The following is a 27,296-nucleotide window of genomic DNA, read 5'->3' on the forward strand; positions in this document are numbered from 1 at the left end:
GCCAAGTCACTGGTTTTCCTGGCTAGCTCAGGCAACCCATTCCATGCTCTAATAGCATATGGGACGAGGAATGCACCTTTATCTTTGTGTCTTTCTGCGTATTTTTTTACATTTTGTTTTTGTATTTGAAGATTATGGTTCAGTGTTTTATGTATTATTGCTACTTTACTTTTGAGCCTTCTGTCCTAAAGGCTTTCTAAATTTAATGATTTTACTAAAGGTGTTACTCTAGTCAAATGTGAATATTCGTTTGTTATGAATCTCACAGCTCTATTTTGTGTCTGTTCCAGTTTCTTAATGTTTTCTTGAGTTGAGGGGTCCCAAACGGAGGATGCATATTCTATTATTGGCCTAACCAAGGTTAAATAGCATTTTAGTTTCATGTTCTTATTTGATTTATAGAAATTTCTTTTAATAAACCATAATTCTTTGTTTGATTTTTTTATAGTTTCATCAATATGGGGATTTCATGACAGTTTTTCATTTATTATAACACCTAGGTATTTTGCGTTTTTAGTCTGTGTTACTGGTTTGCCATAAATAAGTGGAATTAATTTGTTTTAGTTTTTTTGTTACTCTTAATAACTGACATTTTTCTGGGTGGAAAGACATGCTCCAATTTGATTCCCATTTCTGTAATTCATCTAAGTCTCTTTGTAAAATATCTGTGTCTTGTGTTGTTTTTATTGTTCTATATATTATGCAATCGTCTGAGAATAATCTGACTTTTGTTCCTGAACTAATGCACTTTGGTAAATCATTTATGTAAATTAAAATAGTAGTGGGCCTAAGACTGTTCCTTGATGTATAACTGAATTTTACCCAATGTATTGCATTCTATAAATTAACAAACGGCCTCATAACAAACAAAACATCTTCACCACAGCATGCAAAGAGGATAAAATACAAAACAACTAAAAATCAATTCAATTTGATAATAAAATGTATTGTCATTGATTTTTTTTAAATAGATAATTTTGTACCGAAAATTGCCTTAGAAGATCAGAAAGAAAATGATTAGCAGCTAAAGGAAATCATTTATATTTTTGTCTACTTGAGTATAAGATTGTAGGTTAAGATTTGTATGTCATGTATGTATTTATATGTGTATGTGTGGATGTATTGTGGATGTCTATGTGTGGAACGTCTCTTGTCTTATCCTTGACTTCCAGAAGACAAAACGCATGCGCACTAAGAGGTTTTCTAATGCAACGAATTTGATGAGTGAATTCAATCCACCCGATTGCTTGCTGATTATATGGCCCTCCCTTATCATAGCGAGACATAATGTCAAAGTTAGAGTGATATGTGATTGCAACAATTTCTCATTCGTTTTTAATATTAACATTTTATACACGATACAGTCCCTTGATTATACTGCCTGCGCGTAGTCTGCTATTTATACTAACTCTGCACTTAATCATGGTTTCGTAGTTTAGAAATAAAATTTAACACCAGTTGAAATGGCGGGAAAACGTACTGCCAACATTTTAATGCAGACAATGATTTGACCTTCTTCCATCTCAAGACATCACACATTCTCTCCACGAGAGTCCTCAAGACATCACACATTCTCTCCACGAGAGTCCTCAAGACATCACACATTCTCTCCACGAGAGTCCTCAAGACATCACACATTCTCTCCACGAGAGTCCTCAAGACATCACACATTCTCTCCACGAGAGTCCTCAAGACATCACACATTCTCTCCACGAGAGTCCTCAAGACATCACACATTCTCTCCACGAGAGTCCTCAAGACATCACACATTCTCTCCACGAGAGTCCTCAAGACATCACACATTCTCTCCACGAGAGTCCTCAAGACATCACACATTCTCTCCACGAGAGTCCTCAAGACATCACACATTCTCTCCACGAGAGTCCTGGGGAAAAAACGTTTTACCAATTGCTCAGTACAGATTGGGCTGGTTTTGGAAACCAGACTTATGTCAAAGTTTAAACCACAATAGCTTAAATCTAAGTTTAAACAGTAATAACTTATATCCAAGTTTTTACATTGACAGCTTGTATCTAAGTTTAAACCTTAACAGCTTATATCTAAGTTTAAACAACGTAAATCTAAGTAGTGATTAAAATAGAGACACAATTGAAAGTTATGTGCTACAAATTAAATAGTTGAGGCTAAATACAAACTACTGAGTGCGTTGAACATAAAGCATAAATACAGCATAAATATTTATAATACACATTCATCCTCTACTTGCCTATAGAGGAACACAATATAATGACCAATAAGCATTGTGAACAAATAAGTTCAAAGAATATCGACAAAAAGAAATGAAAATGTTTCACTCTCCAAGCTGTACTTTGTAGCAGCAACGAAACAATTGTGAAATCGCTCATGACCAATGCCTTCAGTTTGGTGCTTCAATCTTGATTCCTGACATTCTTCACTAGAGTAGAACTTTAGACAGCAGTGTTTGACATTCTTCACTAGAGTAGAACTTTAGACAGCAGTGTTTGACATTATTCACTAGGGTAGAACTTTAGACAGCAGTGTTTGACATTCTTCACTAGAGTAGAACTTTAGACAGCAGTGTTTGACATTATTCACTAGGGTAGAACTTTAGACAGCAGTGTTTGACATTCTTCACTAGGGTAGTACTTTAGACAGCAGTGTTTGACATTCTTCACTAGGGTAGAACTTTAGACAGCAGTGTTTGACATTCTTCACTAGGGTAGTACTTTAAACAGCAGTGTTTGACATTCTTCACTAGGGTAGTACTTTAGACAGCATTGTTTGACATTCTTCACAAGGTTGTGCTTTAGACAGCAGTGTTTGACTTGCTTCACTAGGGTAGTACTTTAGACAGATGTGTTTGACGTGCTCTGGTCTAGTACTTCAGACAGCTGTACCTGTTACCTTAAAGGTAAATGTGAAAGAAAAACATAAATGAAAAAAAACAATTATTCAATACGGATGTATGTATGGCTATTTTAATGAAGACAGACAGACAGACAATAGATAAAAAGATAGAAAGATAGATAGATAGATAGATAGATAGATAGATAGATAGATAAACAGATAGATAGATAGATAATATGGCCTCCTTTGGTGGCGAAACAAATATGGATCATCTCATGGAAATGAGATGAATGCCTGGGCATTAGCTTTGGTCGGAACGATGACGCCTCACATCAGTTCCCCCCTCTCCACGCAGCTGATGTATCCAAAGGAAAGGCAGTGCAGATACAGTTTAGGGTCAGCAGGGTCGCAGGGTCTGCCAGGGTGTAGCACTGGGTGCTGCAAACTGTCTGAGGGTCGCCAGCTCCTGAATTTTTCCTGAGGGTTGACTACTGAAGCATTTTCCATGATGGGGTGTAGCTACACGGCAGCAGAGGTTTGTTGGGTAGCCAGCCATGGCTAACGAGCCCCTCCTGCCCGAAACTTACCGGCTTAAGCGCCAGATACTCGCATTTTCCCCTTCTCCTGTTAGTGGAAACGTGAAGGCCAGGAGTAGGACTGGTTGTCAGAGGCATTAAGTAGATAGATAGATAGATAGATAGATAGATAGATAGATAGATGGATAGATAGATAGATAGATAGATAGATAGATAGATAGATAGATAGATAGATAGATAGATAGATAGAGATAGATAGATAGATAGATAGATAGATAGATAGATAGATAGATAAATAGATAGATAGACATATAGATAGATAAATAGATGAATAGATTCTAACTATTGAATGACATCGTTGACTTTGGGGTTAAGCTACTTTTCGTTCTTCTAATTAATTGTCGCAATTTATATTAATCGGCTCTATTTCTTATTATTACAAGCTTATATCAACTCACTCTGTCTATCTGTCTGTCTGTCTGGTACAGTTTTTGTACACGCTATTTCTCCCACACCCATTCTCGGATCAAGTTGAAACATTTATTTATTGTATCTAACAAAACATAAATCAATTAAAAAAATTAACCATTTATTAAATTAATTATTTGTAATTAATTACTTTATTTCATATCGAATCAGGGTACTGAATGCTACCTATTGAGAGATGTGGCTGTATCTATGGAGTTATTTCTCTTTATACGTTTTGTATACGGCTGTTCTTGTACTTTCCATTCTCTGAAGAAGTTGACATTTTGCACAATTATTTATAGTCAACAATACAAGAATCAATTTTTTTTTTAAATTAACCGGTTAGTTAATTAATCAATTAGTGGTAATTAATTCATTTTGTTTTGCATAGAAAATGGAAGCTTATTTCTGCAGTGTTGAGATATATGGCAGAGTATTTCCGATTCTTCTTCTTAGATAAGCTTTGTTTTTCTTTTAAAGATAGTTTTACCCATTTTCCTTGTTTCTATCAGATCGCTGGACAGAGAATGTATCGTACAACTTTTGTTCAGCTCTAGCTTGGGACATCACCAAGTCGTTGGTCAATCATAGAAGATTAAAGCCTCGCGTGAATATATTTTATGTTAGCAGAAAAGTTAGACGCTGAAAGGTGACCCTACCTCAGACATCTGTCGTGAGCGTTGCAAACTTGCAGCTGGTTGTGGGACCACTTCCTCGCTAACGACGGGCTCCGGTAATATCACGGATTCGACACGGTCTTCCTTTGAATCAAATTCCGACTTCCTCTGTGATAGAAGGGAGCAATTTAAAAAACAAGCAAAATGTTTTAAAAACTTAAAAAAAAAACAATAACAAAACTTATATTCAGTGACTTTACATCAATATCTTTAATCAAGTTATGTTATTTGTTTTTTCAGATCTTAACTAACACTAATACATATGTTAGATTGGAAATATTTTAGCGTTCTCCGCTATTATTTTTGTGTGGAATGTCTGTCCGTCCGTCCACCAGTCCTTCCTTCCTTCCGTCCATCCGTCCGTCCCGTTTAGATCTCGTAAACTTGAAAATATATTGAAAATCCCACATCATGATATTTAGATCTTTCAAAGTTCTGATGCAACGGCTACTTTTGCCTTTTTACCTGCCTGAGCGGACCACTTTAGGGACCGATTTTGAGTTTATGTTTCCACAAAAACTGTCTTTGTGACCTTGCTTATTAATAGCTTTAGTTTAGCGCAACTTTCATGAATATAGCATGCTCAGTGCTATATGGTCACATCTTTTTTTGTGGACCAATTGGGAGGGGCGGGGTATCTGGGAGGTTTCCGTGATGTTGAAGTCTGAATTCAAACTCCAGTCTTGAGCCTCAATGATGAAAGACATGCGAAAAAAACTCATACAATATTTGTTTTTTGTTTGTTTGTTTTTTTAATTAAAATATATATTTAAGCCTTTCTACAAAGAATCCGTTAGTCTATAGCAGCGTTTCTCAAACTGTGGAGAGTGCTACTCTAGAAGGACACCACATGCTGACAAAAGGGATTGGAGAAGGAGGGGGGTTTAGGCTTTCACTTAAGGGACAAAAAACAATATTTTTATCGTAATGATAGACTAGATCATTGTTTAGATATTAATCAAGCAAATGGTGACATTTTTAATAATGTTTCAAAACTGAAAGAATTGAAAGAAAAACATGTGCTCCTTAAGTCAGACTTTTTAGAACTTCTTTTTCGCAAGAGGCATCTGTAGCAATTACGATTCAGACAGTTCTTTTCTCTTAAATAACACATTTCCAAACGTCTCCTTGACGCGATTCTTCTCTACTTTCTCATGTCAGAATGTTTGAAATTCTCCCTTTCTTTCAACATCAGCAACTCTTGATACACAAGACACAACACGAAGATGATCTTACCGAAACCACACCAATTACAGACGCATGAGCGCTATGTGTACCTCGGATGTCTCTTACATCGACCTGGGATGCCTCCTTGTTAGAATTAATTTCATATAACGATGAATGTCGCACTCATGACGCCAGGAAATCGCCTTTTTACAGGCAGCTCAGAATGCAGGACAAACAGTCGCGTCTTCCCCTCTCATACTTTGTTACATTAACTTTAGAGACAAGAAACTCCAGCCTTCTGTTGAAAATTTTCGCGATAAACTAAACAATGTCAAGAACACTCGATTGAACTTCCCTGTTGCCAACTAACTAAAGAAAAAGAATTAAGCAAATATTTTAGCACTGCTTAGCAGTTGAACTTCTTGTCAAATCTCCTTTGATCGCTAGTGAGTTGCCCATTAAATGATTTTCAGGTCATAGAGTGTAAACTGTATAAACCTGTCATGCACACCCAGGATAGTGCAGAAGGTGCGCCCTTTTAGAGACTAGACTGAGATGAATATTGACATTAGAGAGAAGAGAACGATATTCCGCCCAAGTCTAGAGCTCATGAAGAGTCTGTGCTCAAGGCAGATGTTGTTCTATGTATTTGTGATGTCCCCATGTAAATAAACATCTGTGTTTGTTGAGTCGTCTTCTCATATGTGGCCTCTGCGTGTTCTTTAGAGTTCAAATGATTTAGCCTAGAAACTGTGATTTTAGTTAGAAAAAGGGTCACAAAAATTAACATAATTTAAAAAAAATATATAGCTTTTCAACACTTTCTTTATTGAATACACCAGATACACCAAAAATAAAAAAGCTAGCGTATGAAACTCTCCCATCAGCCCAAAGTAAAAAAAAAAAAGTTGTCACAGTCATAGCTAATTGCAAAAAGTAAATTCAGAAGTAGGCCTACTTACATATTCGCTACTTCTGTATTCAGATCTTGATTTGGAACGTTCCCAGTACTGGCTACCAAAATTTATCCTGTAATAGTTTCGCACAGCAATATGCACCTGAGAAAGAAGAATTGATCAATTGTCATCTTCAAGTTGGCAGGGACAACGTCCAAGTCTTTTCTTACATGGTGTTGATTTGAAGGCTTGTGGAAAGGGACATGTCGGATTTGTTCAAAGATGAAAGCCCAAAGCTATAGGTACTGTTATTCTTGGTCTTTATTCCAAAAAAAAATCCATCTCAAATGTAACAAAAAAAAAACTCTCTAATGTAACAAAAACCCATCTGTAATGTAAGTTCAATTTCCGTAACGTTGGTTCTGGCGGAAGTAGCAATGACTTGAAACACTCCACTACCTATAAAATGATTCCAATGGCGTCTCAAATAGCTTTAGCCAACGAGTCTAGCTTTTGACCTTTAAGTGTGGTTCAGATAGGAGATATTGGAATTGTTGACACCGACAGAATGCAAAGGCGCCTAAAACAGAAAGCTTGGGGCAGGAAGGAAGTGTTAACTTTGGTATCTAGGAGAAGCTCTAAACCCACACCCAGCATTGCGTGGATGCGGCTAAACCCAAATATAGTAGATGCTTCGAGTGTCAACACTGAAAAAAATCAGAAGCCAGTGTTTCTTAGGTAACTTAAAGCACAGTGTAATACAATCTGGCAGAACCAGCGAAACTTTTTTTTGATCCCAAGCTATATCAGCCTTTTATTTATTTTTTTTGGACCCATCAGCTTTGTTGTTTGAATGACAACATTCGGATTCCAGATCATGGCCTTTCCCAGGCATTGATCAACTGTATTTGACTATACATTGTACAAAGCTAATATTAACTCATTCTGTCTGTCTGTCTAGAACAAAATATGTACAAGTTGTTTCTCCTACACCCATTCTCGGATCACGTGGATATTTTTGACAAGAATCATTGGCATACACAACGTAAAACAAAACAAAAAAAAACAATTAGCCAATTGATTACTGGTGATTAGTTTTTTGATGGACGCTGTCACAGCTTTCCTATTATATTTATAATAGTAACTCGATAGAATCTACCTTAGGTCGTATACGTCTATGTGTCCCTGGTTCAGTTCTAGTTAACGAAATAAAACAATGAAACCACTAGATCAAACACATAAACTTTAATCATCTTTACTGTATATCACACACGCTGGTCTCTCGTCTGTCAACAAAACACACTTCCGGTCATTCGCGCAGATTGTAAAAATAGATTATACATACATACACACATTCATCCGTGACAGACGCCAACAAGGAAAATTAATCCTTCAGTATTCTCAGATATGGCTTAATGTATGGGGTTTGGTCGCTATAGATAAATGTACACATTAGTTCTCTCACACTCTTACTCAGACGAACTTGACACTTTAAACAATTATTCTTTGCACCTCACAAAACAAAACAATTAGCCAATTAGTTATCGGTAATTAATTTGTTTGATAATGTATAAGGGATATATTATTGAAAGATATAACTGTAAATGCGGGGTGCTCCCCCTTAGATAAGTTTTGTATTTTTTTGTAAGAATCTTTTTGTATAGCCTGCTTGTTTAACCCACTACTTAATGTAATGAGGAAACAGGAAGAACAAGAAAAACAAAAAATAATTTATAAAAAAAGTTTCCTCAACGCTATAATATTGTCTAGACTAGTTGGAAGGGTGCGGGGGGGGGGGGGGGGAAGAAGGTGATGACTAGATGAATGTTAGTGTCATCGCTTGAATCCGAAATCGAGGGTTAAGCTTCCTCAAGGGCACTAAATAATCTTATACCAAAACATCTGTCAATTACAATTTCTTTCCCTTGTTCGATTGCAAAGATAATAATTATTTATCAATTTAACCATATTTATAAATTGCTATTTATAACTTTTTATTTTAAAACGTTTTACGACTTGAATTCGGACTCATGGTTTCAAGACTTCTAAAGCCAATACACTAACCTCTGTGCCAGCGGAAAATAGGCTTCATAGCTATGTATTGTTAGTTTCAAACTTTTTAAGTGACAAAGAAAGAATAAAGGAGACTAATTCTACTTACACCTCGACATCAGTCAAGTACAATTTCTTTCCCTTGTTCTATACCAAACCAAATAGTTAATTACCAATAAATAATTTATTTTCTAGTCAATTTCTGAAATGATTCTTGTTTTCTTCTGGTACAAGAAATAATTGTCCAAAGTTTCAACTTGATCCAATGGATGTGGGAGAAGTAACTTATAGGGGGAATTGACATAAACTTTGTTAAACTAGCGCCTTACCTCGGTACTAAGGAGGCAGTGGAATATAAATACCAGTAGGCCTTGGAAACTGTTGGCTATTGTGAAAAGGTAGGTAAACAAATGAACCATAACGGTCGATATCTCGGCCGATACTATAAAGAAGGCGAAGGTCCACGTCAGACCCAATAGTGGTAGCAATGATACAGAAGCCTTCAAACCTGTCCTGTTGTGAAAAAACAAAATTTGAAAAAAAAACAAGTTTACAAAGACATTTTGTGTGGAAACATTAACTCAAAATCGGCCCCCGAAGTGGTCCACCCACGCCGGCTTCAATATTTTCAGAAAGAACATCGGAATGAAATTATATCAAAGACAAATGACAGATAAAGAATGGAGAAAGAGGGTTAACAGATCTTGTACATTTTCTCTTCTAATTTACGAGATCTAAACGGGAAGGACGGACGGACAGACCGACGGACAGACAGGCCACACAAAACTATTAGCGTCTTTTCCCCTTTCGGGGGCCGCTAAAAATAGAGAGAAGTTTGGTCGTCACTACGCAATGACGGGAGTGTAGGGTAGAAGTGATGTACTCAAGTACTCTCTGTACATTGGGTCCCAAAACTGAAGCAAAAAACGCGTTTTTTTTTTAAATTGCGTACCATTTTTTAAATTGTAGTCGTTTTCAACCTATCAAATCTTAAAGTATTTATATGCGATTACAATAAGGAGGTTACCGTTAGAAATGTTATTATAAGCCATTTAATAATATATATATATAAGGTATATCCAAATGGTTAAAAAATAAGAGTATTAATTCTTTACGCCTAACATCACCACACCAATAACCCTGCTAGCAGATGTAATCTTTTTATACAGTGTTTGTTGACTCGTAAAATATTTTGTTAACAAGTAATAAAACGAATGAGTTCACAATAACATGGAAGTATTTACATCGTAATTTATTTTTCAGTTTGAAGACGGTTGGTCTCCCCCCTCTAACCCGTCAATTAAAAAGAAAATAGGATGTGGGTGAAGTGAAGTCAGAATGGGACCTGATGTAAACTGAAATATGATACAAACCTGCTGGCTTGGTAGTACAGGTGAGAGTTCTATTGTTCTTTACCTGTAGATACCTATGTCACTGAAAATGTACTGGATGTGGAAGGGGGATAGCTTCAGTCATTGTCCATTTATGATATAACTTCTGGCGCCAAAGCGTCCCATCACCAAAACGGCGTTGCCAAAACGATTATGGCGCCGAAACGGCGTGTTCCGGACTATTGCACCGTTTAGATGCGCATCCTACATGCACAGCCTTTATGCACATGAACTTACCAAAACAGTTTTTTCTCCGATTGACTGAGAAGATTTAAAGATGACTGGGATTTCTTGATGATTAATATAACATGGGATAAGATGATAACATTGATCTGTGTTATAAAGATAGGATTTTAAAATCAGTAAAGTGATGACAAAGTTTTGATTATATAAAATAGAACATGCAACAAATTTTCGGTAGTTTTTAAAACAAGTGTAGCCTAGAATTCGTATTCTAGATCTAGAACTAGTCCAATATTACGACCACTTTTTACCTTGCCCCATCCCCTCCCCCGAGAAAACATTTTGGTTGAGCAAATGTGTAAATATACCACACTTTATAACATGGGCGTAGGCAGGAATTTTTTTCGGAGGGGTGGGGGGATTTTTTTTCCACCATCTCCCGTCACACACACACTTTTAAACCATGAGTAGGAGTTTTGAACTTAAAGCCTTCTGGTGAAGTGGGGTTTAAACTCAAAACCCCTTTTGGCTTCGCTCATAGAATTTTGAGTGTGTTATTTGCTTTTTTTATATTGATGAGGTAGTTTTTAGTTTCGAACCCCGCTGGAGGGGAGTTTTAAACTCAAAACTATCTGAAGGGGTTTTTAATTTAAAGCCCTTTGTAGGAGGGTGCATTCAAGTCAAAACCCCCTTTGGCTACGCTCATAGAATTTTGAGTGTGTAATATTCTTTTCTCTTTAATGTTTTCTGTCTTTGTATACTTTAAACAATTATAACCGTGTAACTCAAGTTTTCCTAGTGTGACCAACAAGGTAGTTATTTTTTTCAAACCATATACATCAACTTTTAAATTTGTAAAGAAATTGTTGGGGCCGTTTTTTTGAGATGTGTGTCCAGGTTTTTCCCAAAAGACTCCATGAAGATATGAGTTGAATAGAGATAGTGTAAAAATACTTTTTTTTTTAAAAGACAATACCTCATATATACAAATTATAGAGCTATTATTGTCTCTTAAAAACTAATGAATGTTGGATTTAAAAATAGGAACATTTAATTTTTGTCTATATTTTTTTAAATTCTTTCTGGTGTGTGCATGATCTGCCATCCAACGCCCCTTCATGCTGTTTGCCGTTTAGGTCGGCCTTTTTTTTTTCTCTTCCAGCTTTTGGTGACAAAATTGAAGGGCTTCTTGTCGCGCTGAAATTTATCATAGTATCACTATGTTGAGTGGACGACCTACAGCTCTCCTGCCTTCTATTTGATCAAAATACAATATGTCCTGTAGAAGTCGGTCCTGTGTTATTCGTTTTACATGTCACTATCTTATAAGTTGCTTTAACAACTAAGAGTTTTTTATATGTCACTATGTACTACTTTGAAAGCAAGGTGGCTGAGTGGGAAAGCGCTTGGCTTCCGAACCGACGTTTGAATCCTGGTCCATACTGGGATTTTTAATTTCAGGATCTTCGAGTCCACACAGCTTTAAAGGGTACCCGCCATTAGTTGGAGTAAGTAAGACGGTTGGTCGTTGTGCTGGCCACATGACACCCTCGTTTACCTTCGGCCACAAAAAACAGATGACATTTTTATCATCTGCCCTATAGATCGCAACGGTTAACGATGTTTTTTTTTATGGCTAGCCACCCCAGCCGTCTTTACGATGTACCCAAAAGCGTCCAAAAATACGCAAGTTAAATAGAAAACAACTATAGTCTTCTAAAGGATTTCAACTCGAGACTCCTTGGTGCTGAGACCAAGTTTTATCACTCGACCACCACGCCTACCAATTACTATAACATACTATAATACTATACTTATTATAGTAACTATAATAAAATTATAACTTGATATAAAACTACTATAAACAACAAACTGTAACATCGCTACAACATACTACAAAGCTACTATTGCTTACTATAACTTACGATGACGGTTACGGATAATGTCGGGACCAAGAAATAACGTAAAACCTTAATACTGATCCAGCATCTGTGGAGAAGGCGGAAGACGGAGGGTTGATACTTTTTAGTTTTCATTACAACAAAACGTTGAACATTGTTTTACTGAACTATATGCATGGTGTCTAATTGAATAGCAGACTATTATATTGTAACTCTCACTTAAAAATGTAATTAAAATAAAACAATCGTTATATATTATAAACAAGCTTACTAAGCGAATCTCTACACGATAAATATGAGTAGAGATTTATTTTAATGTCCCAAAAAGAGGATACATTTACTAATCTTAACCAAACGGGTAATAAGTAACAATTCAGCTCTTTGTCCTTGTTCGTTTGTTAATGCCCTTTTGAAACTCTTTGATTTCTTAGTGATTTTGTTAGTATTCAGATTGTATAATAGCTTTTCAATTATTATAACACGTAGGGTTTGAGATTTTAGTCTGAGTAACTGGTTTACCACGAATAAGGTTAGTAAAAGTAAAGTTTCCCCTTTCAGACCTTGCGATCTATGGGGTAGATGATGTTACGGCCATCTGTTTCAGTGGCACACAGTTAACAAGCAGGGTAATCTTAATGATTGGCAATTTGTCTAGGTGGAAAGGTATACTCCAATTTGATTCCCGTCGTAGATAATTGGTCTCTAATTCGCTATGTAAACTTCAGTAATATTCGTATAAACTATTCTATCATTGGTAAATAGTCAAACAATGGTCTAGGGACTGATGCGAATTAAACTTTCATTTTTGAATAACAAAACAAACGTACAAAATGCAATGCCCATCATTGATATTGAAATCAAGCTTACAATTTGTCACTCCTGTAATCCTCCTGGAACACTACAGCGGCGACACTTACAATCAACACTGGTGTCACTAGAAGGGAAAGAACAAATTTAGGCTGGCATTCAAAACGAAACATTTCAATATTAGAATGCAACAGTATTGTAAAGTGACCTGCCTTGAGCTGTCTCTGACCTGCCTTGACCTGCCTTGACCTGTCTCTGACCTCCTCACACACACCATTTTAATTTGGATTTAAACACACAGACACACACCAACAAACCAAAGGACATTTGAAGTCATATTGCCTGTATATGTCGTTTAGATCTTTCTCTCGACCTTCTCGTTCATTATCTCCCTTTACATAATGTCCTTGAACTTATTAGTAATTATTGCTTTATTATAACAGGTCATCCATGCTCCTATAATATACGCTCTGGTGGGGTGGTGGGGAACTGGGGGGGGGGGGGAGTGTGAAACTGGTACGAAGCAGTTTGTTTTGACACAGCCGTTTTGACGCGTTGGCCATTTCGGCGCGAATTATTTTAATCTCGTGCCAGAATGGCTGCCCCAAAACTGCTGTGCCTCACTAGGCCTCGCACCCTAATCCTAGGTGTAAATTATAAAATGTAACTATTATAAGTAGGTTCCCTTCTAATTCCCCATAATATCTTGGAAATCTAAAACTACTAAAGTCTCCTGAAAACTTCTTAAAAATAGACAACATTGTCATTTTGGACCGTCATTCAATTTGATGAACGCCAATTATACGCGCTGTTTAAAAAAAAAGGGCATTGTCTGCGTTCATTTAATAAAATGTAATGGAAAGACAAATGTATTTTCTAATACAAAAGCTTACTTTTTCACTTATTATCCTTATCCCTACCCTGACTGGGCACCGCGCAATCCATTTCGCATAGGGCCGGCCCTGAGTTGTCGTCTCTATAGTCACCCTTCTATCGTCATCCCGCGGGAAGTTTGTGCTGCCATGTAATAATTTAAATTTTCAAGGAACATCCGAAACATTTAAAACAACAACAACAATCATAAATCTAGATTGGGGAGTCTAGACCCACCTAAACCCTTTTTACTCTATTCATAGTAATTACTAAGGTCTGCTGAAACGCCATCGTAGAAAACAGGATGCCCAACCTACTACCCGTAGGCCGAAATAGACCCGTGGCGCTGTGTTATCCTATCCATGGCAACTTCCTCCCGAAGAATTTAATGAAACCTCAGAAGCTTTGACTCAATGGCTTCGACTATTGGTTTGCCATGATCCTGTCCATGTTACCCATGTCATATTCATCAGTGGCCCATTCGTGGGTAAAAGGTTAGGCACAGACCTATGTAGCGTTACTTACCCCAGGCGAAAAGGCTGTACTTGACGATGTGAGAGGTGGTTGAGAAGACATAGATGAGCTGGACGTACAGGTGAATACCCTCCACCAGCATCCAATTGAACATGCTGGTCAAGAAGTAATGTAACGTAATGGCGGTCACTAAACACATTTTCTGAAAGGAACGCATACAAATTGGAACAAACAATGAAATGAAACTGAGTATTGAAGATTTTCAACAATGGGAGATAACTATGAAAATCTATATATTCCAATGGCATTGGGTGATGAGAAAGTTTTTATTTTATGCCGTAGATATTCGAGGTAACAGAATTTCTCTTAACGAAATAAAATATTTTAATCTTTTCAAGCAGAAATCGTAAAAGATCAAACACACAGTATATACAGTATACACAGTATATATTTGTATATACAGATCTCGTATATCAATGTATATCAAGCAATAATACGCATTATAAGTCAAATTCAATAATTAATGCACAGTAGACTTGACATGAAGCTTAAAACTTACGGACTCAACAAACTAACCCTATCCCTTTCATTAATTTACATTTCTGTGTAGAAACTGAAAGCTTGTAGAATATAAATGGATTCCTGTTTACAGTTCTATGCAGACCTTGACGTGTCACCCACATGAACTTAGCATTAGTGTGTATTTACTTTAAAGATTACAGCAGGTATAGGAAAGGTTTAGGATTATTTTGTGTCCCCTTTTTCTAGCACTGTAAATACAATTTTCCGCCGAGCCCTTTCACATGAAGCATAAACAAGTGTTTTGTTTTTAAAGTAGTTGTCAAAAAGGATCTTTCAGTATGTCATCATTGTTTAGTTTGACTTTTTCTTTCAAGAACTCTCCCAATCGTCCTCTTCTTTATGTTCTAACCTTTCATATTTGTATCGGCTCTATATTTTGGGTATGACTTTCTTTTTCAAAGAGATTGTATTTTATCTCTTAAATATTGTAAACTTTTTTTTACTTTCTCTGTCCCTTTCCGTTGGTCAAACTACCAACTAGAGATCCCGATATGCACAACCAAAGTATTGCAACGTCCGAAGTTAGGCCCCGTCAGCTTCCACATACTGCACATTTGGCTGGAGGAGGATTACTTTACCTCTAGATTAATTTTTATTCGTTCTATAATAAGTTTCCAAAGGATAAGCCATGTTTTAGAAAAAAAAAGGAGAGATATGAGTTTATATTATGATATTAAATCTAGGCTATACCAATGTTATGTAATACAGTAATGTCTTCCAGTCCAAAATATAGGAATGCAGTATTTCACGTGATTACGAAGACCTACTTTTGACCTGCTTATTAAGGTACGTCTCTACGTCTTAGCCACATTTAACAAGGGAGCTAAACTCAAGACACGTTCAGCTCTAATCGACAGTGGGGTCACAAGACAACATCCACAGATACCAATGATGTTTATGGATGAGAATTGTTACTAGGATCGGGAGGCAAGAAGAAAATTTGTACTGAAATGCAGGTATTTGAAGCTGTCTCAACGACATACAGAGAAGACAAGATGTCTTATTAGAGAGCAGTAAGATGAATAACAATTCTCGTACAGGAACACTAGCTAAGTCTTTATATTAGTTCATCACACCAAGAGCAAAGGGGATTCATCTCCCCTTGCATTTGTAACGTCATTTGAAAAATCACATTTCATGGCTCTGGCAAGGAGCTATTGGTCTAAAACGCCCACAGGTTGCGACGTCGCAGTCAGTGTTGAGGCCTTCTATAACTGATGGCCTCGATCTAAGCCGGTTGGTTCTACTGAAGTTTGATCTAAGCCGGTTGGTTCTACTGAAGTTTGATCTAAGCCGGTTGGTTCTACTGAAGTTTGATCTAAGCCGGTTGGTTCTACTGAAGTTTGATCTAAGCCGGTTGGTTCTACTGAAGTTTGATCTAAGCCGGTTGGTTCTACTGAAGTTTGATCTAAGCCGGTTGGTTCTACTGAAGTTTGATCTAAGCCGGTTGGTTCTACTGAAGTTTGATCTAAGCCGGTTGGTTCTACTGAAGTTTGATCTAAGCCGGTTGGTTCTACTGAAGTTTGATCTAAGCCGGTTAGCGTGTTTGTCAACACTTCAAAAGGACGAAATCAAGTAGTCGAGGAAGACCATGAGTTCGTTGAACTAATAACACACCAGTTTGACCATACCCGTAGACCATGAGTTCGTTGAACTAATAACACACCAGTTTGACCATACCCGTAGACCATGAGTTCGTTGAACTAATAACACACCAGTTTGACCATACCCGTAGACCATGAGTTCGTTGAACTAATAACACACCAGTTTGACCATACCCGTAGACCATGAGTTTGTTGAACTAATAACACACCAGTTTGACCATACCCGTAGACCATGAGTTCGTTGAACTAATAACACACCCAGTTTGACCATACCCGTAGACCATGAGTTCGTTGAACTAATAACACACCAGTTTGACCATACCCGTAGACCATGAGTTCGTTGAACTAATAACACACCAGTTTGACCATACCCGTAGACCATGAGTTCGTTGAACTAATAACACACCAGTTTGACCATAACCGTAGACCATGAGTTCGTTGAACTAATAACACACCAGTTTGACCATACCCGTAGACCATGAGTTCGTTGAACTAATAACACACCAGTTTGACCATACCCGTAGACCATGAGTTCGTTGAACTAATAACACACCAGTTTGACCATACCCGTAGACCATGAGTTCGTTGAACTAATAACACACCAGTTTGACCATACCCGTAGACCATGAGTTCGTTGAACTAATAACACACCCAGTTTGACCATACCCGTAGACCATGAGTTCGTTGAACTAATAACACACCAGTTTGACCATACCCGTAGACCATGAGTTCGTTGAACTAATAACACACCAGTTTGACCATACCCGTAGACCATGAGTTCGTTGAACTAATAACACACCAGTTTGACCATACCCTTCGCAAGCCTGGATTCGTAATCACAAGACAAGCCGTCAATCTGGACACCCCAAGAAAAGAGGCTAAAAGGGGACGGCCCAGTAACATTGCGACGAGATTTTGGAAACAGATGAGCAATTTATCTTCTTGCAAATGTCATGAGTTATTCTGAGTTTCGCTGTTTATGGGAGAACAAGAGGTGCACTGAAATAAATTAACTCTTTCTCTCCGTAATTATTTACCACATTCTGGAGGAATCAACGTTGATATCGTCAGTTAGGAGAGAAAGAATTAAAGCAACAGGAGGTATACTCAATCGACAAGAGGCTAATTCTGAAAGTGGTGGTGAGGGGGGGGGGGAGAAACCAACCTATGGAAAACATCTGGGCACATCTATTGTCTCTTGAGACATACTAATAAACTATATATACTCAATTACTTACTGTGTCAAACAATGATGAATTTGTCAGCTGCACCATGGCGATAAATATGATCTGAACTATAGCCATGCAAAGAGCAAATTGTTGGTGAATAAGAACTCGGTCTCCTCTGAGTCTGAAAAAAAGGTACATTGCATAAGATTTATACTAACACACCTGTCTTTACAATACATACAATTCTCAATCAAATTTATTATCACTTGTTTTATTGCTACTTTTAAAATTTTCTTTAAAAAAGTATGCAGAAGCTCCGTTCAAATTATCAACTCTCTCTGGTCCTGATTCTCATTATTGTTTTAAAATTTGTACTTTTAGTTGACTCCGGCTTATGTGACCACTGGTTAATCGGACCAGCCGTTTATTCGAACCGAATCCTAAAGTAACGAATCAAATATTATTCTTTATGTGTAAAGCTTATTTAAAACTCAAAACCCCTCTTGGTTACGATGGTGCAAGAGATGGTTTAATATTACTATACATCCATGATCCTAAAAACAGCAAAATCTAACAATACTTTAAAAAAAAAGATTATATAAGAAAAAAAAAACATTGAGAGTTACTGCCATATCTCTCAATATGGAAATATTTATCTCCCTTTTTAAATAAAACTAAATAACATATTTATCAATAATAAATTAACTAATTTTTTTCAACGATAATGAATACTTGTGAGAAATTTCAATTTGATCCGAGAATGAGAAGTCTGGAAAATAACCTTGGTGAGTTTGGTCTTCTTAGATAACTGCACACTTTTTTTTCCACACCCATTCTCAGATCAAGTTGAAACTATAAATAATTATTTATTGTACCTAACAAAACACAAATTTTAAAAAATTAACTAGTTAGTCAATTAATTATTGGTTATTAATTATTTTGTTTGATATTGAATAAAGGAAAAAGCATCAACATTAGTGAGATATATGATCGTAAGTGCTTAGTTCTTACCATTAGATAAGCTTTGTTTTTTTTTTAAAGGATTATTTATATTTTGCTTGCCTAGTGATTATTTAAAGTTTTTTGTGGCATCTAAATCAAAATCCATTGTCTTAGTAAGTACTTATCAGATGCATAAATAAATATGAAAAAAATATACAAAGAGAGTTTGTGTTTTCAAGTAAACCCAGAGCCGGCCCCAGATTGGCGTGAATGAATTAACACAAAAGTTTAAAAAAAAAGAACGTTAAAATGTTTTGTTTTGTGGTGCAAGAGTTGAGAGTTCGAGAGATAGCTACCTCAATACCTGGTAGAGAGTTCTACAAACACATACCTCAATACCTGGTAGAGAGTTCTACAAACACATACCTCAACACCTGTTAGAGAGTTCTACAAACACATACCTCAATACCTGGTAGAGAGTTCTACAAACACATACCTCAACACCTGGTAGATCGCGATGAGACTCGCACAGCAGAATATGGAGACCGAGCAGCCGACATAAGAGATAATACTCAGAGTTTTTTCGTGAGCTTCGCTCAATGAACGCTGTGGATGTAAGATCATACAACTTTAACAGTTGGTTAACAATTGGTTCACTTAGCCTTTTGAATACGCGATCAAACATGTTCAGGTAATGTATATATATATATATATATATATATATATATATATATATATATATATATATATATATATATATATATATATATATATATATATATATATATATATATATATATATAAATTGATCTGACGCAATAATTGGCTGACTCATTCCCATCACTAGGAGACTATGGTTTATGTCGAATCATTTCTTATTGCGGCTAAAAAAAACTTCTTTTTTAGAAGAGGTATTTTCCGCCCGCATACTTTGCATGTTACAGCATGATTGTGCGGTGCGTTGGAAGAGACTGTCTTTTTCTCCTTTCGGATGGCATTTCGTTGCCGGTTAAGATCTTTGCTACTTGCTAGCTTTTTCATAACACAAAAAAACAAATTTTGAACGAAACAGATAATTTCTTGACATGTTCAATTTTCTAGTTAGTTCCAAGATTCTGATAATTCAAATGTATTTCTATCGTAAGAAAAATGGTATAGGTCAGTATTATTATAATTCTATGAGAAAAAAAAGCTAGTAATAAGTATGATTGATTTAAGAGTTACAGAGATAGAGATCTACATTTGTTGAAAGCATCACATGACTGTATATAACTGGAGAAGTGGAATATGTACCACAACGCTGAGTTGCTTTATTGTCATCATGCCATTTCTAGTATACATAAGGATACATCAGACTCAAGCATACATATTTTCAGGCATCGTCTCTAACTAGGTCACTTTGCCTTTAACTATGTCACTTTGCCTTTAACTAAGTCACAAAATCTCTGCCTAAGGTCTTTTATTAGGTCACACGTCTCTAACTATGTTACATTATCTATGACTAACGTCTTATGATAGGTCACACAGCCTCTAACTAGGTCACACAGCCTCTAACTAGGTCACATATTTTCTTTAAACCTGAGAAGTCTCTAGCTATGTCACATCGTTTTTAACTTTACAAGTCTCTAACAAGATCATAGTGTTTTTAACTTGATAAAACTCTAATGAAGTCACATTGTTTTAACTTGATAAAACTCTAACTAGGTCACTTTTTTAAATTGATAAAAATCTAACTAGGTCACATTGTTTTTGACTTCATAGGTTTCTAACTAGGTCACATAATTTTTCTAGGTAGGTTACACAGTATTTGCGTTACACTTAGTTTGTTACAAGTAGTTTTTAATAAGTTGACACATAGTCTACAGAAAGTTTTTGTAACTAGACATTTTGATAGATCGAAATGTTAATTATGATTTATTTTTACCATTTTTTTTAAAAGAAAAATAAACAGATTTGAGATGTTTTTACATCATGGAACATATTCTCACTTCTACGCCACTACGACCATTACCTGTGTTTCGTAGATATCCATTAGAACCCCAAAGTTTGAAAAATGCGTGCAGAAGCATTGAACATGGCTTAGGTTCTGAAACTTCTTGTAACAACCAAATTCGGACCAGAATGAGGTACGAACCCTGCAAATAAAATAAGTAAAAGATAAGTAACCCTTTCAGAGCTTGTGATCCTTAGAGCATCTGTTCCTATGGCCGTCGGTTAACGATGATACCTTATGGCCAGCACAACGACAAACCGCCTAAACCCATTAGAGCTGCTTCTGGGACGTCCTAAATATTGTTATGACTCTACAATGCACGCTGTCATTAGGTGTGAGACTGCGCACCATGAGACACAGGACCGAGAGATGAAATAAGAGAGGAAGTCAAGATGGCCGATGATTAGAGATGAAAACGACGCTTGTGATGTGATTAGTGTAATTCTAGATCTAGTTTCCTATTTGGTTATTAAACATTCTATTTTGTTATTTTATAATCCTTTCGTTGAGGTTATTTGGCTAAGTTATAGCAATATTCATACATTAAAAATCTCAGGTTTCAAAGAGATTCGAACCCGAAACCTAAGGGTCTGAAGCCAAACGCTTTACCATTCACCTCCCCCCCCCCCCCCCACAGCAGATAAAATACTCTACCAGATAAACATGTTTTGTAAGAGAATGATTCTTGGGTAAAGTAAACTTGACTAAATTACCAATGATACCTTGCGATCTACGGGACAGATAATGTAAGGCCCCACGTTCTCTAGAGTCGATAGTTAACGAGGGTGCCATATGGTCGTCACCACGATAAACCTTCCTTTCCTTAATTAATGTCAATTAATGTCAGGTATCCATTAAATATGGCTGGACTCAATTTCGTTAAAAACGTCTTTACAATGATTCTAACTCGAGACATCTCAGCTGCGAAACTGAGGGCAACGTCACACGTGCAGTTTTAAAGGAAGGAAAATACATATGTATATATATTGTTGTAACCCTGCCTTGCACCAGTGCTTGAGGTGCGCACTAGCGCACTAGTGAACGTCAACAGGAAGACACTAGAATGGAGAGAAGAACAGTGCATCAGGGATTGTGAAGAGTCTGAATGTTTGGGAAACTAAGAGGCCAACTTTTGTGCGGCCTGAAGGTTGTAGTCGGGATCTGGTGCGAAGCGGGGAAGGCTGTCGTTGGTCCACATTCGGGTTAAGTAGCAAGGGACTGGTATACTTAGTAGTAAGACTCATATAGGAAGCTGAAGGAGGTTATGTGTTTGCCCTAGTGAATAAACACAACTATTTATTTCCTGTTAAACTGTGTTGTTCTGCTTGCCTTTTCGTTGAGTGCCTACCCTAGAGTTACAACAATATATATATATATATATATATATGCAAGTTCACTTGCTTATGAGATATGTCCTCATTGTCCATTTCCACCAAATCTGTAATATTACGAGTTAAATTCGTCACTGTAAGCAAGAGACAGTTCTTCAAATTTAAATCACACAGTCACGAACTCAGTAGGTTCTTCCTAATTTTATAGACGAAAATCCTGCTCGCATCAGTACTTTAATCTGAAATGACAGAGCTTTGGAAAAATGGTTTTAGCTCTGAAAAATGTTCCCTATCGGCAAAAATTAATTATTTCAAATGCATATGGGAATGTAATAAACTTCTCAAATGTTATATATTTATTTTTGAATTCGCTTTTAGGTCCTTTAGCTTATTCCGTAGTGCAAGTGGATTTATAAATCCAAGCATGCAGACGTCTATTTTTTAAGTAAAATCATTCGAATGACTATTAGAATTTCTAGAGCCACTAACTCTTAAGAGACCATACCACTAACTCTCTAGAGCCACTAACTCTTAAGAGACCATACCACTAACTCTCTAGAGCCACTAACTCTTAAGAGACCATTCCACTAAATCTCTAGAGCCACTAACTTTGAAGAGACCATTCCACTAACTCTCTAGAGACTCTACCAATAACTCTCAAGAGACTCTACCATTAACTCTCAAGAGACTCTACCATTAACTCGCTTGAGACTCTACCATTAACTCTCTAGAGACTCTACCATAAACTCTCTAGAGACTCTACCATTAACTCTCAAGAGATTCTACCATTAACTCTCAGAACCTTGCTATCCTCCTCTCTTACTCAGCGCACGTTACAGATACTGTAACAGATATGAAGAGAGCTGGCGGTCGATTCTTTCACGCTGTCCAGCCAACTTTGAGCTGGCGGTCGATTCTTTCACGCTGTCCAGCCAACTTTGAGCTGGCGGTCGATTCTTTCACGCTGTCCAGCCAACTTTTCTTTGCTCCCTCCCCTTTAGCTTGAAGCATGACTTTTAAAATGAGTCAGGTCTTACAATAACGAAGAATACAGTTTTAATTGTAGTTGGAAGCTGCTGACTTTGTGTCTCATGCAATGCTATTTCACAAGAGGATGATCTAAAAACCTTCCGAGCAAGGACATTAGGACGCTGGTGACGCGACATTTACGTTCTCTTTGATAGAGGCCGCCAAGAAAGTTTCAGTTGATAGCGCCGATAATTTGGCAATCAATGTCCCCATGGATGTTGCAATCAATGTCCCCTTTAATATCAAAATCACATAACACATGGTATAGCTTAGAGCCCACAAGTCAGAGTATAATTATCAATCATGGACAAAGAGATAGATCAGCTGACAGAAAAGATAGAAAGACAGACAGACCGATATATAAATAGATAAATAAATCGGAAAGGAAGAAAGCTAGATAAATGGATGATTGATGTACAATACTGACCCATCTTCTTTATTGCTCTCGAATGACATGCATATCAACCTTCCATAACTTAGCCTTGTTACATTCTGAGTGATAGAATGGGAAATAAACTAACAAAATACATGAGTCAGGATACTCAATTTCTAATAGATCTAGACTAACAAGAATAGATCTGTTCGATTAGAAATATTTTTACCGATTGTTTTTGATTAGCGAAATTTCATGATTTGAGCTTTTGTTCAATACGCTGTGATTCTATCACTTGTCCGGACCAGTTGGGAAAAGGCGGGACCGTGGGGCTGGATGAAGGGCGTATCTGGGTAAAGGAAACGTGATTGAATTTGGCATGTATTTTATAAAATAAAAAAAGGTTATACGACTGAACTCATGAGCCCAAACTTCCTAAAACCATCACACCAGCGACGTGGTTATGTGAATAGAAAAGTTCCTAGCTATCATTTTGTTCGTTTCAAACTTTAAAGCAACGACCTAATTCTCTGCAAAAACTTATAAAGGTGAATAATTTAAATTATACCTCCTAACAAAATATTTGATTACCAATAAGTAATTAACTAATTCTTTTAAAATGTATTCTTGTTTGGTCGGGTACAAGAAATAATTATTCAATATTTTACACTTGATTCCAGATTAGGGTGTGGAAGAAATACGTGTACAAACGTTTTAACAGGCAGACACAGAGAGTTGATATATGCTTTGTATAAAGCAAACTCTTTAAGAAAATCTCGCTTATATTGAGTGAAATCGCAAAAATTATTGTGACTCAACCATGCAATTATTTTTTATGACTCCAAATTTAACCATAAACATACAAAACCATTTATAAAAATTAAATAAAAATAAAAGGTTTTATTAGTGTATTCTTATTAATAAATTTAAACAATCGGCCTAATTCTCTACATTATTGGGATTATTGTCATGGGTCTCCCGGTCGCCGGTTTAATACATTTTTCAATTAAACCAAATTAATTAATTACGACTAATTGATTAACAATTGTTGCTGTTTTTGTTTTACTAACGAGTAGTTATCGACCTTAAAATTAATTCTGCCAAGTTTCAACTTGTTTAAAGATAGGGAGGTGGTAGAAATCATTTGTAAAAGATTTTGACCAAACAGACGGAATGACTTGATCTAAGATTGGTCAAAAGAAGGATTGAAACATTGTGGGTCATCAAAGAAATTTCCTTATTATAATCTATGCAGTGATCGGTATAGGTCCTATAAGTTCTCTTTCCACCGTCACACGGTCTTTGTAATAAATCTACAGCTATCTCGTTAGGAAACCACCTGCTGCCATTTGCTTTCTTCTATGTCATGCAAACTGGCCTCTAAGCTGGTCTTTAAAGCGTCTTCGGGGGGAATGCTGTGCCCATATCAGAGTTTTGCCTTACATGTCAAGAGCATGTGGCTTCCCTGACCTGTCAAGAAGGAATTCAGAAAATCTGTGGGGCATTCAAAAAGAATTTGTGAAATAATTACATATTCCTTCCCTCTGCGGTGAGGATTTCGTACTCTACCTACTCTATTTACATATGAGTGAACTTTTCGAATGTCTTTATTGAAAGCAAAAAAAAAAACAATTCTTCTGGTGTCAAAGCTGCAACTCTTTTATAACTATCCTTGCTTGAAAGAAAAGTTCTACCTTCAAAGAAAACTACCAATAAGGAAGAGTTCTACATTTAAAGAACAGACCCACCTGTAAAGAAATGCCCTACCATAAAAGAAAAGTCCTACATCAAAGAAAAGTCCTACCTTCCTAGAAATGTCCTACCTTTCTAGAAATGCCCTACCTTCCTAGAAATGTCCTACCTTCCTAGAAATGTCCTACCTTCCTAGAAATGTCCTACCTTTCTAGAAATGCCCTACCTTCAAAGTAAAATGTAGAATGACAGGTTCGTTCATACTGAACGTAGACTTGTTGAAGAACTCCACGGACAAGACGTCACTCATTATATCAGAGGGCGACTCTCTGTGCACACACATGTAGAGGACGAAGGCATTAGTTCAATTACTTTTTGTGGGCCATTAAAATAGAATGGCAAAACAAGAATAATGGGTATATCAGGGTGGAATTAGTAAAAGTAATATTTTGACTAGTCATTATTGATATTTGATATTTTGATGTTTTGGGTTTTTGGCACATCGGCAAAACACTATCGTTAACCATGGGCCACAGAAACAGATAACCTTTATATCATCTGCCCCATAGATCGCAAGGTCTGAAAGGGAAACTTTACTTTACTTTACATGATTCATTGGGCAGAGTTTCAAGTTGAAACGAGAATGGGAAGTGGGAAAAATACCATGGGAAAAAATCCTCCAAGTGAGTGAGTTGATAAATAATAATAATAATAATAATAATAATAATAACTTTATTTCCGTAAGTAGATTTGTCTTACAATTTGTGCATTACACACAAAAAAAAACAACAACAACATTATTACTATAGAGTGTGGTTGTGTAGATTCACATCAGACTGACTCATAATTTACATGAGAAAAGCTTTGTAACAAACAGAGGGTTTGATGAAGAGCTTAGCTCTCACTCCTGAACCAAAATCATATTGTCAAGGGTCTTCAGTGGATTGTTTTGGGGCATTATAAACTCATAAACATAAAAAAATGTGTCTCATACTTACATTTCTTTTGTTTTGTTTTCAGATATACCAATCAGTTTGGGCACATTATTCAAGCGTGCGATGTACAGCCATAACGCTTTGCCTAATCAGGAGAAATAATTTGAATTTATTTTAAAAATAAAGGGAAAAAAATAAAATAAGTCATGTCCTTCTAACAGGGTATAAGTAATGTCCTTCTAACAGGGTATAAGTAATGTCCTTCTAACTAGGTATAAGTAATGTCCTTCTAACTAGGTATAAGTAATGTCCTTCTAACTAGGTATAAGTAATGTCCTTCTAACAGGGTATAAGTAATGTCCTTCTAACAGGGTATAAGTAATGTCCTTCTAACAGGGTATAAGTAATGTCCTTCTAACAGGGTATAAGTAATGTCCTTCTAACTAGGTATAAGTAATGTCCTTCTAACTAGGTATAAGTAATGTCCTTCTAACAGGGTATAAGTAATGTCCTTCTAACAGGGTATAAGTAATGTCCTTCTAACTAGGTATAAGTAATGTCCTTCTAACATGGTATAAGTAATGTCCTTCTAACTAGGTATAAGTAATGTCCTTCTAACAGGGTATAAGTAATGTCCTTCTAACTAGGTATAAGTAATGTCCTTCTAACAGGGTATAAGTAATGTCCTTCTAACTAGGTATAAGTAATGTCCTTCTAACTAGGTATAAGTAATGCCCTTCTAACTGGGTATAAGTAATGCCCTACTAACTAGGTATAAGTAATGTCCTTCTAACTAGGTATAAGTAATGCCCTACTAACTGGGTATGATTTTCGTCCTTCTAACTGGGTATAAGTAATGCCCTTCTAACTGGGTAGATTTACTTCCCAGATAATCGTTCTACATTTTTTACCAGAAAATGTTTAAATTTTTTTCTCTATTGACGCTTTTCATGTATAGTTTAGAACGAAAATTATTAATAATATTAAATATGAAAAAAGAAGGAAGATTTAATTAAGCATTAATATATACAAACAACAAGAAAACATCAAAAAAACAAAAACAAAAAGGGATGACATCGAATGAACTATGATCTATAAAGTCAGAAAAGAGGATATCATGTTTATATTTAAAAACTGAAGGATTCTGCCGAAACGCCAACTGTATATAAATGTAAGAGTTCAACGCTAAACCAAAACAAGGATAAGTTTGAAACGAACACAGAGTGTGTGCATCTTGTATCATCTCTGGAGGACAATTGGTTCAAAGGAGTGACAACATATCTGTATGCTGACCAAAGTAATTGTCTTACTCAAAAAGAATGAATACATATCCGTATGCTTACCAAAGTAATTGTCTTACTCAAAAGAAATGAAAACATATCTGTATGCTGA

At 36.3% G+C, this 27,296-nt stretch overlaps 1 protein-coding gene and 1 long non-coding RNA gene across 4 annotated transcripts in view; one reads left to right on the plus strand and one right to left on the minus strand.

Moving 5' to 3' along the window:
- Window positions 1-26,094, plus strand: part of LOC129927793 (uncharacterized) — a 29,821-nt gene extending 3,727 nt beyond the window's left edge. The window contains exons 2-3 of the long non-coding RNA XR_008779468.1: window positions 9,889-10,018; window positions 25,990-26,094. This is a non-coding gene — a long non-coding RNA (uncharacterized LOC129927793). The remainder of the gene's footprint in view (window positions 1-9,888; window positions 10,019-25,989) is intronic.
- The window catches only part of LOC106059529 (uncharacterized), a 134,760-nt gene continuing 108,416 nt past the window's right edge, over window positions 953-27,296 (minus strand). For 2 of the 3 annotated variants that reach the window (XM_056039053.1, XM_056039051.1), the window contains 14 exons: window positions 25,968-26,049; window positions 25,196-25,298; window positions 23,332-23,396; window positions 20,563-20,686; window positions 19,048-19,157; window positions 17,679-17,790; window positions 14,306-14,456; window positions 12,968-13,034; window positions 12,125-12,188; window positions 10,254-10,348; window positions 8,955-9,138; window positions 6,640-6,735; window positions 4,493-4,618; window positions 953-2,879 (listed from right to left, as the gene is read on the minus strand). In XM_056039053.1, coding sequence (XP_055895028.1) covers window positions 2,829-2,879; window positions 4,493-4,618; window positions 6,640-6,735; window positions 8,955-9,138; window positions 10,254-10,348; window positions 12,125-12,188; window positions 12,968-13,034; window positions 14,306-14,456; window positions 17,679-17,790; window positions 19,048-19,157; window positions 20,563-20,686; window positions 23,332-23,396; window positions 25,196-25,298; window positions 25,968-26,049 — 1,430 coding nt within the window. In that variant the 3' untranslated portion in view covers window positions 953-2,828. Of the gene's footprint in view, window positions 2,887-4,492; window positions 4,619-6,639; window positions 6,736-8,954; window positions 9,139-10,253; window positions 10,349-12,124; window positions 12,189-12,967; window positions 13,035-14,305; window positions 14,457-17,678; window positions 17,791-19,047; window positions 19,158-20,562; window positions 20,687-23,331; window positions 23,397-25,195; window positions 25,299-25,967; window positions 26,050-27,296 lie in introns of all 3 variants that reach the window. The other variant, XM_056039052.1, reaches the window with a different exon arrangement.

This window comes from Biomphalaria glabrata, chromosome 8, assembly GCF_947242115.1.
Source record: "Biomphalaria glabrata chromosome 8, xgBioGlab47.1, whole genome shotgun sequence".
Lineage (NCBI taxonomy): Eukaryota > Metazoa > Mollusca > Gastropoda > Planorbidae > Biomphalaria > Biomphalaria glabrata.